The 18147-nt window shown below is 40.5% G+C and overlaps 1 protein-coding gene across 12 annotated transcripts in view; it reads right to left on the bottom strand.

Annotated features, from left to right (window-relative positions):
• Window positions 1-893: 893 nt before the first annotated feature.
• Window positions 894-18147, bottom strand: part of LOC135497359 (ankyrin-1-like) — a 37983-nt gene continuing 20729 nt past the window's right edge. For 6 of the 12 annotated variants that reach the window (XM_064787189.1, XM_064787193.1, XM_064787190.1 and 3 more), the window contains 19 exons: window positions 17494-17550; window positions 16487-16612; window positions 15935-16036; window positions 14571-14666; window positions 13009-13107; window positions 12548-12646; window positions 12097-12195; window positions 11839-11943; window positions 11248-11346; window positions 10655-10756; window positions 10233-10331; window positions 9643-9744; window positions 9077-9175; window positions 8293-8599; window positions 7444-7988; window positions 6351-6491; window positions 5475-5669; window positions 4708-4926; window positions 894-4153 (listed from right to left, as the gene is read on the bottom strand). In XM_064787189.1, coding sequence (XP_064643259.1) covers window positions 4052-4153; window positions 4708-4926; window positions 5475-5669; window positions 6351-6491; window positions 7444-7988; window positions 8293-8599; window positions 9077-9175; window positions 9643-9744; window positions 10233-10331; window positions 10655-10756; window positions 11248-11346; window positions 11839-11943; window positions 12097-12195; window positions 12548-12646; window positions 13009-13107; window positions 14571-14666; window positions 15935-16036; window positions 16487-16612; window positions 17494-17550 — 2793 coding nt within the window. In that variant the 3' untranslated portion in view covers window positions 894-4051. The remainder of the gene's footprint in view (window positions 4154-4707; window positions 4927-5474; window positions 5670-6350; window positions 6492-7443; window positions 7989-8292; window positions 8600-9076; window positions 9176-9642; window positions 9745-10232; window positions 10332-10654; window positions 10757-11247; window positions 11347-11838; window positions 11944-12096; window positions 12196-12547; window positions 12647-13008; window positions 13108-14570; window positions 14667-15934; window positions 16037-16486; window positions 16613-17493; window positions 17551-18147) is intronic. The other 6 variants (XM_064787196.1, XM_064787191.1, XM_064787200.1 and 3 more) reach the window with 3 other exon arrangements.

The following is an 18147-nucleotide window of genomic DNA, read 5'->3' as shown; positions in this document are numbered from 1 at the left end:
CAAAACGTTTCAAAGTTAATTTGAAAGAATTGGTGCTTTAGATTGTTGTTTTAATTCAAATCATATTGAACCACAACTACAGAGGTGATGGGTTGTCACATGTGCGCAACCCTAATTCGAGAGATTGAGTGTCTAGTTTAAAAAATATTGAGTTGAGAGCTGAGCGTCAACAAGGACATCATTAGCTCTATAAACAACATTTGGCGATTGTAATGTAAGTAGGAGGAAACCGGAGACCTCGGAGGAAACCACCGCTGCCACGCTACCAGCAAGTCCCATAGAACAGGAAATATTCGCGGTTGAATCTGCCTGTGCATTCAATTTATTTGCTGTTGTCTGCTAGCCGCTTCGGCAACCATAGCGGACAGTGATTAGCCGACACTGTCCGAATCCCAACACTGTTAATGCCCCTATCTTTTATTTGCTGTGGGTTTTTCATCGTCGTTGAAGCTGTAAATGCCACATTTTACCGATGAAATGTAAGCTCTTACCGTCCAAACAAATTTTTCCTGGCTTGTTGCGTTGGCTGCGCCAAGGGACATAATTTTTCTTTCAAATAGCGTTATAAGGAAAAGGCATCTCTGGAAATAACTGTCTCGCTGCATTCGTTCTTTTCCAGGATCATCAAGTTTACTCTGGTGTGAAAGTAAATGTGGGCCCCACGTCTCAATAGTCCTACCCTATTGGTCAGAGATTTTTCAGGGATTTATGGCATGTGAAACCAATGTCTTGTACGAATGTGAAATTTAATATCTTATCTGGCGTTTCTATACAAATGGGCTCATGTGGAAACTTGACTTCTACATGTATGTTAACTCATGTTAACTCTTCCTTTCACCCCGTCACAACGGGACGGCGACTATTTGTCAAAGAAAACAATACTGGCTTGCACTTTAATGAAAAATTTATTGTCATTCTGTAACTACATGTCTATATTTTACATTGGATGGGAGAGGACGTGAAAGGCCTATACCCACATAAGTGATTCAGATAGTTCTTTCCAAGGCATTTGTTATTTTACGCAGCGTTGCCCACGAAAAAAAAAACGTATCTTCGTCGGGAAACGCTCTCAATCGCTCATGTTGGTATACCTTAGATTGATTCATGTTGTTGTGCCCGGGATTCGGCACAGAAGAAAGCTGATGTCGTTTCATATAGTGAATGGCGTTTTATCTAAAACCTGTAAAAATACACGACATTTAGCACCAAATTTATATAAATCATAACTTTTTAACAGGACCATTTTTGGCATGTTTAATTTTGGGCGTGGTTCCCCAACTAACATTACAATAATTTACCTGATTAATGAGGAATTATAATCATAAATTCAACGATAAACATAAAACTAATTTACACTTACGTTGGCATCAGTCTAACAGTCCGCAATTAGTTATACATGTAAGTTTAACACCAAACATGGACGTCAACAAAAACATATTAAATGAAATGGCCAGGGCCATTGTGCTCACCTCATGTGGAGGAAAGATGGATAAAGAGCATGGTATTGTGTCATGTAGTGTTAGGTTTGATGTAGATCCAAGCAATTACAATTTCCCCAAAATGGCCAATTTACAGTACATTCGACCTCTGTGACCTTGAAAAGTAGGTCAAATCAAAGAAGACCCGGGTGACACATTGAATGGTTGTTAGAATTAGATGTACCTATGATATAAAATTGGTGCCAATCGGGCAAGTCATTACTGGGAATAATGGCATTTTGAAGAATTTAGGATTTGGCCCCCTCCCTGGAGGCCAAACGGCAAATCAGATCGCACCAAACTTCGGTACCTGAGATCACCTGACCAAGGGGTACATGTGTACTTAATTTGTGATCAATAGTCATTGCAGTTAAGAAACGTGCCTGACGGCGAATTTACGCCATTTGACCTATGTGACCTTGACAAGAAGGTCAAATTAAAAACCTGTGTGACATTTACTGTATGGTGGTTAGATGTACCCATGATATCAAATTGGTGGCAATCGGGCAAAGAGTTAAGGAATAATCACATTTTTAAGGTTATTGGATTTTGCCCCCTGGTGGTCAAGTGGTGAATCATATTGGACCAAACTTCGGTCCCTGAGATCACCTGACTAAGGGGTAAATGTGTACCAAATTTGGTATCAATAGTCATTGCAGTTTAGAAACGTGCCATCGTTACATCCTAACGGCCAATTTACACCATTTGACCTCTGTGACCTTGAAAAGGAGGTCAAATCAAAAACCCGGAGGATATATGATGCACCTTTGCTAGAAGTACCTACCATATTTTTTTCAAAATTTCCCAACTACTATTAAGGGAGATATTGCATATTTTCACTTTTAACGTTTGGCCCCCTGGTGGCCAAACCATGAAATGAATCGGACCGAAACTTGGTCTCCAAGGTGTCATTACATAAGGGTACATGTGTACCAAGTTTCAACTCAATAGCTCTAACAGTTACGAAACGTGCCCTGCTAACGGACGACGGACGACGACGACGACGACGACGACGACGACGACGACGACGACGACGACGACGACGACGACGACGACGCCGACGACGACGACGGACGACGGACGCCACGGTATGGGATAAGCTCACCTCTGCTAAGAGGTGAGCTAAAAAGGGGGCGACTTGCTTGTCTTACGCTTCGAGGCAAAGTGACGAAAGTGCGCTCCAACACGAGGAATTGCGAGAGCTTAACGAGTCAAAACAAACCATCTTACCGGTTACGGATACACATAGCTAAAATGTAGTTGACTTATCCGTGCCCTGCGAAAGCTCTTTAAATTAATGTATTTCAGTATTTTATCATTATAAGTAAACGACATGCAACCGTGCTGTGCAATGTATAAGACACATTTCCAGTCCAAAGCTTCAATTACAACGAATCAAACACAGTATTCAATTTTTTGTCATGCATGATGAAATTATTATATCACGAAAAAATCGTTATTTGCATATACATATTACATTACATTGTACTATCACCTGGTACACATGTACGTGTACAACTTAATTCCATACTTGTGGGGCACAATTCCAAGCCATTCCGAGACAAGACCACCATTGAATATTCATAGGTTGGAGGTACCAGACCTATCAACTAGACGGGAGTATGTCTTTAACTGTAAAGTGCATATTTGGAGAGGTATTGAAAAGATATTTGGTGTAGCAAGTCTACAGATATAAAGATATTAATTGATGACAAAATTAATTTTGAATTTTGCTAATTTGGCAATAGGGGGCGTGTTTTGAGATGTTTCTGCCAGTTTGCTGAAAAGAGTGGAAATGTCAACGTCTGTCCAATTTGTCGATTATCACAATATTTTCGTGGTCAACTAACAGTTTACTTTTCATCATACACTTTCCTGACTGTCCGAAATATCATATCAAATTTCAGATTCACAACCCCACGTAGTATTTGATGCGACGTGGTCAAACATTGACAATTTAACTGCTAAAAGGCTTAAAAAATCAATGGCGGTCTCGTCTCTTCCACAAAAGGCATAGGCATGCACTATCACCAGTCAACTACACGAGTTACTACACTATAAATGCTATGTCAAATTTATATTGCTTGTGAAAATATGGCACATTTGCATCAACTGGGTTATTACTTGGCATCCAAGAAATGGCACATAAGATATTTTAGTTTGAGTTTCTGACTTTTCGTCAAAGCATTATATATCATACCCTTTCGGCACGAATGTTAAGAAGATGTTGACCCATCGAGAATGGTGACCAATGAATCTACTGTTTTATAATATTTGGATTAAATACGATTTCCCTTTTTTCGCTGATATTGCGTAAAGTCACTAGAATGCGCAGTATTGTAATATGTCAAAATAATTAAACATCACAGCTGGTCATCTAGTAAAATGTAAAACAAACATATTCGTGCGCTGACAGTACTTTGTCTCGCCCAGTGGCCCTCAGTCCATCAATTGCTGGACTGATGTTGGCGAGTTGTCATAAATCGATCAGAATTTAACGGCCAAGTATCAGTAGGCTATTGGTCAGCTCCGTCCTGTAGGTTCATCGGGTTAGGCGTAGTGGAGGGGCCGCATCAATGGTGGTCTCTGACCTCAACCAGAAGATGGTACTGTGCTTGAAGTGCAGCAACTCGGTCTGCAATCTGGTCAATCTGGACAGCTATCTGGTTCTCAAGCTAAAATAGAAAAAGACAGAGGACGATGGTTTTGATATCACAGAAAAAGATGACAGGCTTTGTGCTTCGAACATCCACCAAAAAGACATAACATTTTTTGAGATAAAAAGATAAAAAATAAGTCACAGCATTGCTTGGTATATTATCCTAATTACCTCACAGGGAAGTGCCATTCCCTTTATCTAGCACGATTGTCCTAATCGGCGTATGTACGACATTGGTGAGGTTTTGCACCCTAAGCAGGTTTCGAAACACTTACCAAGTGCTACGAACGACAAAACATGAAGTCAGTTTTTAATGTACTTTATCGACGACTTTTCTGCATATGCCTTCGATTCAACGTACAACTACATGTAAGTAAGACGATTTATGAGTGTCGCGTAGAAGAATTAGCAGAGGACTTGTTAAGAAGCCAGACCTTCGTAATTGGTACTTCGTCGTTTGTATGGGTTGCGAAACCTCGCTATTAGACACGATTCCACTATACCACCTCTTAATGGATGACATGATTCACGACCATAATGACAAAATGACTGTCATGTCACTGTACCCACCGGCATGACCGGTACAATTAGTTGTTCAAGTGGCAGTTGAGCTTCTTCCTGTGCTTGGCCGGGTGGTTGGTATTGTTCCAATATTCCAGTTGGTTGAGGCTGTTGCTGAACAGAGATCTGTGGCATTACGCCCTGTGTTATAGGGTACGGAACCAGGGGTCTTCTTGGGATGGTCCGAGACGATTCATGTCTTCTGCTACATTTTAGTTCGTCAACTAACTGAAAGAAACACAGACCGACATATAATTGGAATAAAAATTGTGTAAAACGTTTGTGATGGGCGCACTTTTTATGCATGTGTAGATCAGTGCACAAAGCACTTATTTATATTTCACTCTAGGACTCCGACAAATTGGAACCTGTTGAAGAAATAAAATATGTAATATTTCGCTTGATCGAGTCAAAACTCAAGAATCCGATCCTTACAATGATGTGCTGGGATCGATAAGCTCTTTTTGTCGTCATTTGGAGAAGTAGGGCATGCCAACTGACAATCTTCGGGAAGGCTCGACCATTACCGGAACCGCTCAGACAACTTTAGTCTCTACGTGACCAAATCTAACCTCGTAAACTAGTGTCTCTTCTACAGCGGGAAACCCGGCGGTTTCAAGCGTTCTACAAGCCTTGTGATCAGTTACTATTGTTGAGCTAATTACTTACATCGGAATCATTCCAACGACTATCAATGAAAATCGTGCAATTTCCAATCTCCGCTCTTGCGGAAACCAGGCTGAATACAACTGCTAAACATGGATTAGCATACTTACTGAGCCCTTCGTGAAAATCTCTCGAGGGACACTACTAGAATAATCTGTCCTCCATACTTTATGCTCGATGATTGATTTACCCAACCCATGCGATTGATCAAATTCAAGCATCAACATGAACTCAGTCTCCCGATTTGTTTCCGCGATTGCAACATCATGTGTAACCTGGTTCGCCATTTCATTCAGTTGTACTGTCTGAAATATAGATTGACCAAAATGACAATTGCAATGAAAACAGTAGAGAAGCTTCTTAGAAAATATTACATGTTGTACATATAGTGCAAGCCAATGTGCCACTTATTGGAAAAGGCGCATTTTTTCTCCAAGCATGGTGTTACTTCCACATATGTCTTCTTGTGTGATGTGCTTATCATCCCTGCAACCCAACACACCTTCGCGTTGTAACAAACAGAATTCACTAATTTTTGCGACACTTTTATATAAATTTATATCTGATGACATCAGAAAAATTTGATAACATCCTGCGTGCGCACCCCGAAGGGTGTTCAACATGGTTTTCATTGAGAATAGCTACGATACATAGGCCTCCTGTTGATATTTCTCTTGATGGTATAGTGATGCTTATCCGATGATGAACAACTGCTCGTGTACCAAAATCGTGTTCAGGTTTTATTCAAAAATAACCTGCAAGTCAAGAGTTAGGCGAGAAAAATTCCCCGTATCCAAGTGAAGTTAGCATCGATCGCGCGACGTTGAAATTGTTGCGTCATGCCGTCCTCTGTTGAGAGTTGATAATGTTTTTCGTGACGTCAGTATGACATCATTTTGTAAGCAACGATATCCATGTTAGTAAAAATAAAATGTATGCATTGAACTAAGATTTAAAGGTAAAACATTAAAAAGCCGTTCACTTACAATGGTGTTACCGTTGCTAAACCTGAAATCGTGTGGACGACCTTCAATGCTCAGATCCAGGAGAGGATTGATGGAGCATAACACTCGGTTGATGCGACTGACTTCGCTGTTAGGCATACCCAATCTTCCTTGCTTCAGATCCTTAAAAACAGCAAAGTATAGGCCAACTAATGAACAGTGAGGGCAGACGCGGTTACTAACTAAAGTCCATTCGTAAACATTTTGTCCGCATGGTTTTGGGCTCTGGAGCGCAAACCATTGGTCGAATTTCTTTAAATTTTGTTTTTTGATGATCGTAGCTTTCCGACCAAACAGGATTAGTACCCATGGTAACGAAATAAGTAAAGTTTTTGGTATGTATTTGTGAACATTGACTAACTGCATTGAATTTGGACATTTTCCAAGGAAACCAATTATTAGTTCGCAATATTAGAACCCAAAAAGATGAGGACAAAACATTTACGAATTGTCTTTATTCTGATACTCTACAAAGATAGCCTCAAAAGTGATAGTGTCTACCGTATTTCAAGTCCAGTAGCATAATCAGTATAAAGGAATGTCTTTAATTTCGCGATGAAATATTTAATAAAGGTAAGGTAAAATGGGGTATTTGTAGCCCCGGTCTAATTGTAGTATAGCCTATGGCAATGTTTTTGATTCATATTCCGGTAACCACGGAATTATTCAGCCAACCAAAGCATGGATATGAGCGAGGTGATTCTTGAGTATCACAACATAAACAGTTTTGGATTATACTGAATCTGCCTGGAAGTCTCTTGCGTAAGTTATAGATGAAATAGGTGCAACGAATACCCCCATTTTACCTTATATATCTTCTTCTGGTAGGGTTGAGTATATTAGGCATTAAACATTTTTGTCTATAAAATAGCATTCAGTGACACAAGAAACTCTTGACAAAACAGTAAGGTGGACATTTCCATTAACCACACACCAGATACAGGCCTACCAAGAGTTAACAAGGACTAAATGTCCATGTTGCTTCTTTCTTTTACATCCATTTCCAAGTCGTTTTAGTATGATCAAAAGGGGGGGGGGATTCTGAAGTGTGCTGTACGTGCGTTCTGATATTCACCTGCATCAGGCCATCATCGTGATGAGTTATGAAAACATGGAGATGAGTCGGTGTCCCCGGAACCACAGCCTGCGCTCCGTCAGGTTGAGTCGGTGAAATTACAGTTAAACCAGTGGACAATAGGACATCGAACCGATCATCACGTTGATATTCCTGCCTTGGAATAGCACAACTGACGCTAGTGAAATGGGCAATATTGATGGAAACCCATCGTCCATCAAATCGTAAACCACCAGCCACGTCTTGCCATTTTTCCTCCGTGTCGCCCTTTAAAACGACTTTGATATTCTCTCCCCTGCAGCTTCCATCCTCGCCAACGTGAATGGAGTGCCGGAACCGTATTGTAATAGGTGTGTTGAACTTTGTTCCATCAGGTCCGCAAATGAGCTCCGGTGTACAGAAAATCCAGTCTTTGTTCGGCTGTCTTCCTTGGTCATCGCCATTTGGGCCGATCGGCCGGAAGCATGAAATCACCCGAGTATCAGACAAAGCACCAGGTGGAATGGTCATTGTCACGGACTCATCAGCAAAGGCTAACCTTCCCCCTAAAAACAGAATTCATAATAATCACTATCACTATGGTATGTATATCTTTCTGGTTTCAGTTAGACCTACTGATTGGGTTTTCGTTTTAGACAAGTAAATTACACGTGTACAATCACGTGCCCTTCAATTTTAGACAAAAGTACTGTAATTCCTTTTAAAGTTGTTGTAAACACCATTCGTTTGGCAGCGGTAAACATCACGAAAACGCCTAACTGACATATTTTGACTCTGATAGAATGCAAATCGAGGCCTATTTGAAGAATTCTCAAAAAAACAATAGTTTCTATATTCATGTACTTATACCTTTTGGGCCAATGACACCCATTGCAAAATTCCTCTGACGAAACACGATGTTTTTCTGTGTGAGCACCTCTGCGCCAGCGTCCTTTAGCAGGTTTTCTAAGTCATTCACCATTCTTGTTACATCAACCTTCTTCAGGATCGGACGCAGACGAGGGTCTTCGGTGCGAATTTGGAGTTCAGATGGAGATGAGTCAGAACATGGTCCTGGGTTCTCCGTTTCTGGTGGTGTCTGATGAACTGCTAATGCGTCAGTAGCAGCTACTTGTGGGAATGTCAAGGATTTTTGTTCTTTGCCAGTTACTGGGACCTGAAAGGAATGAAATATTTATAACTAACGTTACATGTAGGCCTATATCTTACATCCTACTACATGTATATTTAATTATGAAGGGTTATTAGAGTTCCTGAAGATCACCAACACCGAGTCACGAATTATTTTGGATACAAACTGTTTGTTCGCGTGAAGCAGCCGAAATTGTTGAGTTTTGGCAAGGCAAGGGGTTTGCTCCGATATCGCTGGCAAAACAAAGTTCTACTCGCGCGTTTCTCCCCTAAACTTTCGAACATTCTATCGTAATCACTATCTTGATTTCGCTGAGAGATCAAAAGGGAGCTTCCTGTTTCTCTGTAATTGATATTTCCGATGTGAAGATTGTTGATGTCACCCTACCCCCAATATAATGCTATCAATGATGGTTTTTATTCGTGCCCTTCTGACAAAATTTAAAACAAGCCAATAACGTTTTACATTTTGTAAATTATCACAAGTCGTTTCATTAAATACCTGTTTCCGTGGGCCCTTGCGTCCACCATATTTCTTCAAAAGGGAAATCAATTCCGTCTCATCCCCCTGAGCAGCCAGGTCCATTGGCGTGTTTAACATCTGCAAAATATCAGACTGGGTAAGATTATAAGCAGGGACGTAGGCTCCGGCAAGCCTAGGTATATGAAGGTGCTGGAATAAAGCCACTTTGTCCTTGCCAACTTGTATTTTTCTTATCCATCTAAGCTACCCAATACCCATAATAGACTGCTGACATTCAAAGAGGGAGTTCCGCCAGTTATAGAGGGAAATTGCCGGGTGGCTAGCCATAGACACATCAGGATAACTTTTTAATGCATAGTACCGTAATGCACAAGGCCGATGCACATATGAATACACATTGACACACAGTTTTTGACGTCAAAACTGTGTGTTATTATAATATGTTGGGAAAAATCACAACAAAATGCAAAAGGACAGTGCTAGGATCAACACTTCTCGTGATTTCGTGTATTTGGGACCATAGCATGGTGCAAACAAAAGCTTCAAACAACATCCACTCAGACACAATACTCAACACTGATTACCTTGTCGGCTGCATTTACATTCACTCCCGCTTTTTTCACTAGAAAAGACACGGCCAGAAGGTTACCAGAGAGAACAGCGAGGTGAAGAGGAGTGAAACCAAACTGAAAAAGATATAGCTAAATTACAGAAACCTTCCACTTCAAGGCCGTAGATAGGGGAAGGGACTATAGGGGCTACTACCTAAGACATCTGAAAAAAACGTGTTTTTCATAGAGATCTATGACGACAAGTGGTGTTCTGCCCTCTCCCCCTCCCATCCACCTCTCCCCCTTGCCTTGATCTAGAGGTTAAATACGACCCTGCTGCTATAAAAGAATGTCAAAGACAACATCCATGAGGGCTGGGGTTTGATATCGCATCCTGTAACGCCTGCTCACAAACGCAGAATAAACGGAGGAATATACTAAAAAAGCCGCCGGGAATTCGACCTGAGAGGAAAAGTGAATGACCCACTGTAAGATCTTATATAGACAGTGGTTCAAGCAAACATTTGATGCAGCTTTGGTGTTAGGATGGAACCAAATACTGTGGAACTTTCGTAAGTATGGTTCCTCTTATCGCGTATAAGTCCACAATATATATACGGTACCTCATTTTTGGCGTCCTTATCAGCTCCTCGATCAATCAGCGTTTCCACCAGTTCAAGGTTAGCAGTCGTGACTGCAAAGTGAATGGCTTGATTTCCGTCCTGAAACAAATCATGAAGGTTCGTATAAAAGGCCCCAGGTGAAATCGAAGATTCCTTTTTCTAAATATGAATCTTTATGTTACTATATAATGCATAGTACAGTAATGCACAAGGCTGATGCACATATAAATATAAATTGACACACAGGTTTTGACGTCAAAACTGTGTGTTATTATAATATGTTTGGAAAAATTACAACAAAATGCAAAAGGACAGTGCTAGGATCAACACTTCTCGTGATTTCGTGTATTTGGGACCATAGCATGGTGCAAACAAAAGCTTCAAACAACATCCACTCAGACACAATACTCAACACTGATTACCTTGTCGACTGCATTTACATTCACTCCCGCTTTTTTCACTAGAAAAGTCACGGCCGGGAGGTTACGAGAGAGAACAGCGAAGTGAAGAGGAGTGAAACCAAACTGAAAAAGATATAGCCAAATTACAGAAACCTTCCACTTCAAGGCCGTAGATAGGGGAAGGGACTATAGGGGCTACTGTCCCAAGACATCTGGAAAAAAAACGTGTTTTTCATAGAGATTTAGGACGAAAAGTGGTGTTCTGCCCACTCCCCCTCCCCTCCAGCTCTCCCACTCGCCTTGATCAAGAGGTTAAATACGGCCCTGCTGCTACAGAAGAATGTCAAAGACAACATACATGAGGGCTGGGGTTTGATATCGCATCCTGTAACGCCTGCTCACAAACGCAGAATAAACGGAGGAATATACTAAAAAAGCCGCCGGGAATTCGACCTGAGAGGAAAAGTGAATGACCCACTGTAAGATCTTATATAGACAGTGGTTCAAGCAAACATTTGATGCAGCTTTGGTGTTAGGGTGGAACCAAATACTGTGGAACTTTCGTAAGTATGGTTCCTCTTATCGCGTATAAGTGCACAACATATATACGGTACCTCATTTTTGGCGTCCTTATCAGCTCCTCGATCAATCAGCGTTTCCACCAGTTCAAGGTTATCAGTCGTGACTGCAAAGTGAATGGCTTGATCCCCGTCCTGAAACAAATCATAAAGGTTCGTATCAAAGGCCCCAGGTAAAATCGAAGATTCCTTTTTCTAAATATGAATCTTTATGTTACTATATGATAATATTACCGGGTAACAAGCTTCCCTGGGGAGAGGCAATGGATTTAAATAAGCCTTATTCATCTGTAAGATACAATGAGCAGGTGATCAGTGCGACCGCTTCCCCACAGTCTTAAACGATGATTGCATGACTGCATAAAATGCAATCACCAAGAAATGACCTTACCAATAAAAAAGAAAAGTTAAAGCCGGATCTCATAATTGTACACTGAAAAACTTTTACCAGTACTTCTTCAAAAACGCGACGAAGGGTTTATCTTGGGCAACAGATTTGCCGTTCTATCACATCTATGATGACTAATTGATGACTCGGGCTTTTTTGTCACAGTGACATTATTTTGTCTTGAACGAAACTAGATTCATCACCAGGAATTTTGTAGTGCTTTTGTCTGGGAGCCTTACCATATTAGCTTTCCTGACATCTTCAGGAGTGTATACTTCGAGGAGTTTGAGACCGACTTTGATGTTGCCGAACCTTGCTGCCAAGATTAATGGAGTTGCTTCCATCTGAAACATGGAAAAATTGGGACTGAAAGTCGTTTTTATCATCTTTCAAAATGTGCTATGGTAATTAAGCTACAGTTAAATAATATTTTGAATATTACACTTTTAATACTAACCAGTACATTGCTATATACATCCTTTCATTGAAATGCTTACCTTATCGACCAGGTTGGCCTTTGCTCCTTTGTCTAAGAGAACACGGACTATCTCAATATCGCCGTTCAAGGCTGCGAAATGGATAGGTGCAGCTCCGATCTGCAGAGAGAATGAACAAGAAAGATACAATGAGGAGCTTTTTGGTAACAGTATTTGCATACAATTCTTTAATGCGACTGAAGCTCGTGGCAAAGTTCGCACGCATGATAATCTCAAAGTATTGGTTACACGTAGTCAGTTCAAGCAAAAGAAGAATGTTCTCACAAAATGTTCGGGTTTTAAAGGAACAGGCGTAAAATGGGACGCAATATTTTCCAAACTAAGGCTTAAAAGTGTGCAGAAGCTGATGCCAATGGCATATTCTAACTACGACTTGACTTCAAAATTGACTGTGGCAAATTCATGACCACCCCCGCCCTCTTTATTTTGCGAATTGCAGCAACCACCATACCTTACACTGACGGTTGATGTCAACATCTTTTGACAGCAGCAAGTTTACAGTTTCCAACCACCTCCCTCGAATCGCGGCAAATATTGGAGAGAGGCCAAACTGTAGATGAAAACAGACACATTTAATACAAAATACTACCGGAAACACAAAATTTTGTTTGTACATTTGCCGATCCATAATTATCTGATTAACAATGCCGTCTAACGAAAGTATAATACTTTTTGGTCGGACCCTTTTTAATCTCTTCAACAGTCGCACAAACAGAAGACTAGAAAAAGAGACGTCGCTATCCTAAAATAGAGATTAATAAAATATGCATTATAAAATATAAATATAAAGTATAAAATATGCATTACAAAAACGAATTGCAAAGATCAACATTACTCTTTTGTTCAAGTTATCATGGTAATTTTATAGCGGATATGATAATTATATATGTCGAGAGGTTTCGGTAACATTACCATGTCTACAGTATCGGGCTCAGCACCAAGTTCCATCATGATGCTAACATTCTCTGTGTTACCACTCTCAGCTGCAAGGTAAAGTGGCGACTTCCCAAACTGAATAAAAGAATAAGGAAATGTCACAGTAAGAGAGCAGGTTAGTTGATTAAGAACCTGAGTTTTAGTTTCCACAACAAAAAGGCGTTTTGACAACAAGGTGGTAATTAGAATTAGATTTCAACTGAAATGTCTGTTTTGGTAGCTATTCGTACCACCAATGCGTATTATATTGTTCACAACCTCTCCATTCGAGGAGTACTTGATTAGCAATTCAAAATGGCTGCACCGTAGACCCTGGAGTGACTCAAACACTCTTGGTTACATTACAGAGAGTGGCCCGGAACTGGCCAATAGTGGTTACGTTACACACTCGCCACCTGTAGGGAGAGTAGGGACAATGTACATGTCCATGTATATAACAGAAGTTGGTCGTCGATTTTCAAACATGGAATATTTCATTGAATTAAATCTGCTTGTCCATACTACAATCAAATTTGTGTAATTTATGACTGAAACAGACAACTCATATGAAAAACCAATAGTTAGACACATTTTTACGTCGTTAAAACACTAAAACTTATGCCTAGCCGAAGATCTTTTCCAAAATTCTGGTCAAGTATTACAAAAATAAAATCGTTTAGAATTAGGCCGCCGGTAGCGGCCGCCTCAGCACCACCAGGTGGGGCCTAATGATATCAGGCTACGTAGACCCTTGTAACACCCCTACGCCACAAGCCGCGTCACTGCCAGAATCTGGAGATGACGTAGTGACGTAGAGAATTCAAGGCTTGTATTGCTGTTCATACAATAACGGCCCACATACACCGCTTCGACCGCCGAGCAGATTTTGTATATTTTCTAAGTACGTCGTAGATGTCGAATTTACCCGAACAATAGATATATAGGGGCGATTGGATGATTGCGCTATTCAATCTTCAGTGAGGAGGCCTACTGGAAATTCAACCGACGGTATCCTAGTTTCGGAGTGTGACACAATGATAGCAACAGGCCTGTTTTGCAACGGCTGCGTGATTCGCTTCCTCGCATTCTTCTCTGTGGACGAATGATCATTTGGCCTAAAATTCAGTAAGATGGGAATTGAATGGAATAAGATTACGGTATAATTGACATCTACGACCGACTTAGAAAATTGTATGCGTTGATCATCATAACATGCTAATTAGACAATAACATGTGATAGCGAGTGACGTCATCGATATTTATGTAATTGTCTTTAGTATCACAGAGCTTTTATTTTTAGATGTGTCAAGGGGTTAATAAGAGGACCACCGGAAGTGGGGAGCGCATTGACCCCTGGAAATAGAGGTTGCATTATTCAGTTTTTGTTTCATCATTCTCTTCATGAAAATTCAGAACAAAGCGCACACAACAGTTGCGGACTTAAGAGGGGTGCAGGAGGCACGCCACCCCCCCCCCCCCCCCTTCGTCGTACTGTTCAAGTTGGACCTAAACTGAAGATGACATGTTTTTTCATTAACACAAACGAGTAAAACGCCTACCATGTCCCGCCTGTCAATATCCTTGGAATCTGCTAGCGATGTCACCATCTGAGGATCACGAATCAATGCTGCTATGTGTAGAGCAGTGCGATCGTACTGCAATTTCAACAAGAAAATTGATAAATTGACAATCTGAAAAGGTACAACGAATATCCTTACTCATTGCCTATGTCAGTTACATGTATGTATTACATAATGTCACTTAATCGAACTATGGACCGAGTACGGCATAACAGCAGTTCGTAGTAAACCACGACGTGGATTGAAAATTAGAAGGTGGACAAAATTGACTATATTCTATGTTGAGGAATGAGCAAAAACCACGAGGCTAATGGAAAATGTATTGGGACAGCGAAGTTCGACTTATTCATATACGCAGACCCAGTGGAGGCTACCGTCGGCATTACTGAAACACAGAATTCCACGGAATTCCACGGATTACGGAACGGGTCACGGATTGTGATGCCAAGGATCTGTACTTCACATGGGATTGATTTTTTGATCATCAATTATCCTTTGGCACCTTCATCTCCTTCATTATATCAGATTAGGTAGTCACTTCCTTGATAAAAAAGGGTCACCTCTTGGTTGTCCCCCACATACTGCATATTATGTATACAATTTGCAATAAATATCAGGAATACAAAATATCACGTAATAAATTGAAATAGCACCATATTGGATCAGAATATATTGTTGGATCTTGCGCAATCTTTCCATCGTACAAATCAAATATATCTGATCTATTGAAGGAATTAATTGCTAAAATAGATAATTAAAAGGCCGGGTCTATTTGGCAAGCCGCTCGCCGAACAGGCATCTTTTTTTGTCCTGTTTGGAGAGCCGCTTGCCAAACAGCACTAAAAAGCCACCCTGTTCGGCCAGCCGGGCTTGCCAAACAGGTAAAAAATCTACCCTGTTTGGCGAGCTGGAGACTTTACAACACATTAGCCAATCGGAGGGCTCTCCATTCAGGACAAGAAAAAGTCGCTGTTTGGTAAGCCGGGGTTGCCAAATAGTCACTTCCAAATTAAAAATCAAATCCATTCGAATCTCCGGGTATGACAAGAGTCACAATCCGTCATACGTTCCGTAATCCGTGGAATTCCGTGTTTTAGTAGTGCTGGGTTACCGTACGTTGTTGTCAAATATGGTACTAACACAATTTAAAAAATCTAAAAGCAATTAACCACCTTTTCTAGCATCTTCTATTCACGCACGTACATCATCATTGCTCAGATGACTGCAGACCCACAAGTACGAAAGATACAATAATGTACATGTATGAATGAAATGTACGTAATCTCTCCAAGCCTTGGTTAGAACTTTCTTCGCACTCAAAACTTGGTGAGTTGTTAGTATACCTTGTCCACTGATCCCCTTGCACCCTTTTCATTCAGTAGCAGTTCCTCCACACGTTCACGCTGTTCATTGAGCACCGCGCAGTGAAGTAGAGTTGAACTCATCTGACGAAAAAGAAATGTATCATTGTGCAGGTTAAAACGGTGAATAGAAATGCTACTCCCAGAGCTTTAGGGTTTCTTTACTTAAAACAACTTTAGGGGTACATATTTGTGTTGGCCAAAGACCTGAAAAACATGTTTTTCGAAAAATTCAAACAATTTATTTCTGAGAGCGTTGGGTATAGTAGCCTACATGGAAAGTAAACAAGACAGTAGTGCTTTGTTATTTTATGCTGCACTACACGTAAAAATCGCATGCGTCGAGAAATTAATGTGAAATCGCATTCAGTGAATTGTAATAAGTAGCCTATTATAACAGTAAATACATGTAGGCGCACGTATATGATTTACTCCAAATTAAAATTTCTATCATGGACGGGGAGGGGAGGGAGTGATTTCTTATGTTCTGACAAGGGTAGGAGAGGGGGTCAGTAAGACAGGGTAAATATTTACCAATTTCATCTCTAGTTTAAGGCTCACTGGGTCCGATGTCAAATAGCTGTCCGCATCCAGGTTTTTTACTGCAGACAATGTCCTTTCAAGGAGTTCGGGCTGCAGAAATGAGCAGGCAGAAAGTTTCTGTGAATATTACCATAAAGGAATAAACAGAAAAGTCGCACTTAGAATTAGGTAATTGGGGCGTTTTCTTCAGATAATTGAAAGCAATCAATCATATATGTATCTTGGATCTACGATTTCTTGGTCACAAAATAAATCTATTGATTTCTTCTAACGGAAACCATTAGTTTCGATTTAATCTGTCAAGTATTTCTCGAGAAATTTGCCTTTAGAAAGACATGGTCGGGCCAAGATTCGTATATTTCCAAATGAACGAGCACTCTGTCGGGTCTCCGTTTCTTATATGAGGCCAAGCGACGATGGTAGTAATGCTCAGGTTGGTTTTCGTCGTTCACCGGTGTACGGTGAAAAAAACCGGATACAGACGACGTCGACGACGACGACGACGACGGACGACGGACACAGCGGTATTGTACAGACTCTCCTACGGTGAGCCAAATACGGGCTACACCCTGTGATGGAATCACTGACTCGAACTTGTAATATACTGATGAAAATTTTAACAATATGGACTCAATGCAGCAAAAGAAGTCCTTTTAGTGCTGAAATTAGATTATGTATTGTTTTGTCTTCTATTTTATTGATGTGTTTGATCTATCACCTAGAAATACCAACCAGTAAATCCACGTCGAGTGCCATAGAACAGGAAATATTAGCGGTAGAATCTGCCCGTGCTTTCAGTTTATTTGCTGTTGTCTGCTAGCCGCTTCGGAATAACTGTCAGTATACTCACCGTCTGATGCGATTATTAGTTTATCGTTTAAACATACCATTCCTCTAAGCACTAAGAGAGACTGCGATCCTCTCCACACCCAAATTTTATACCAAATTGAAAATTTGACGTGATGAAACAAATACGGCAACAGTTAAAATATAATTACCTCTGCACTGCTGCCATTGCAAGACTTCCTGCTAAAAATGTTCAACTGGACAAGAGCCTGTGATCAAAAAAGTACATAGTAAAGCAAGTTTGCGCCCAACTGCAATTTGATAGATCATGACTGTGGTATAGTATTACCGATACACGTGCGCGCTGCAATTGAACATGTATAATGTTTTACAAGCACTCAAAGAGTTGAAATTGCCTTTAGCAGCTGCTAAGTAGTTTTTCTCTTCTCACTAAAATCGAACAAAATTTGTTTTTCAATGCTTATTGACGACTTGGGCGATTTTTATTTCTAAGTTTCGTCATTTGCAGAGGCCAATAGTCTATTTCACACCAGTCGGAGGAAGCCACTGCTAACCCCATTTACAACAGTACACGCATTACATGTATAGGCTATCTCGAAAAAAGTTCCAGTAAAGTGCTTTTCAAACTTGGCACATGTGATTGGACCCCAATAAAGATACAAAATATGCCATTTGACTGTAAAAAAATAGATGCAACTACAACGTTTTCCCATTGTTCTACACCTAACATTTAACAATAGAATTTTTAAAATATAAACTTTTAGATCCTTCGGGACACTCGCCAGGCATGCTAGGAGTGTTGTCTAAGCCTTTCTCAAACTTTTCTTTACACGAAGGATTAAATA

This window comes from Lineus longissimus, chromosome 12, assembly GCF_910592395.1.
Source record: "Lineus longissimus chromosome 12, tnLinLong1.2, whole genome shotgun sequence".
In the NCBI taxonomy this organism is placed as follows: domain Eukaryota; kingdom Metazoa; phylum Nemertea; class Pilidiophora; order Heteronemertea; family Lineidae; genus Lineus; species Lineus longissimus.
This window is presented reverse-complemented; position numbering and strand designations above follow the sequence as displayed.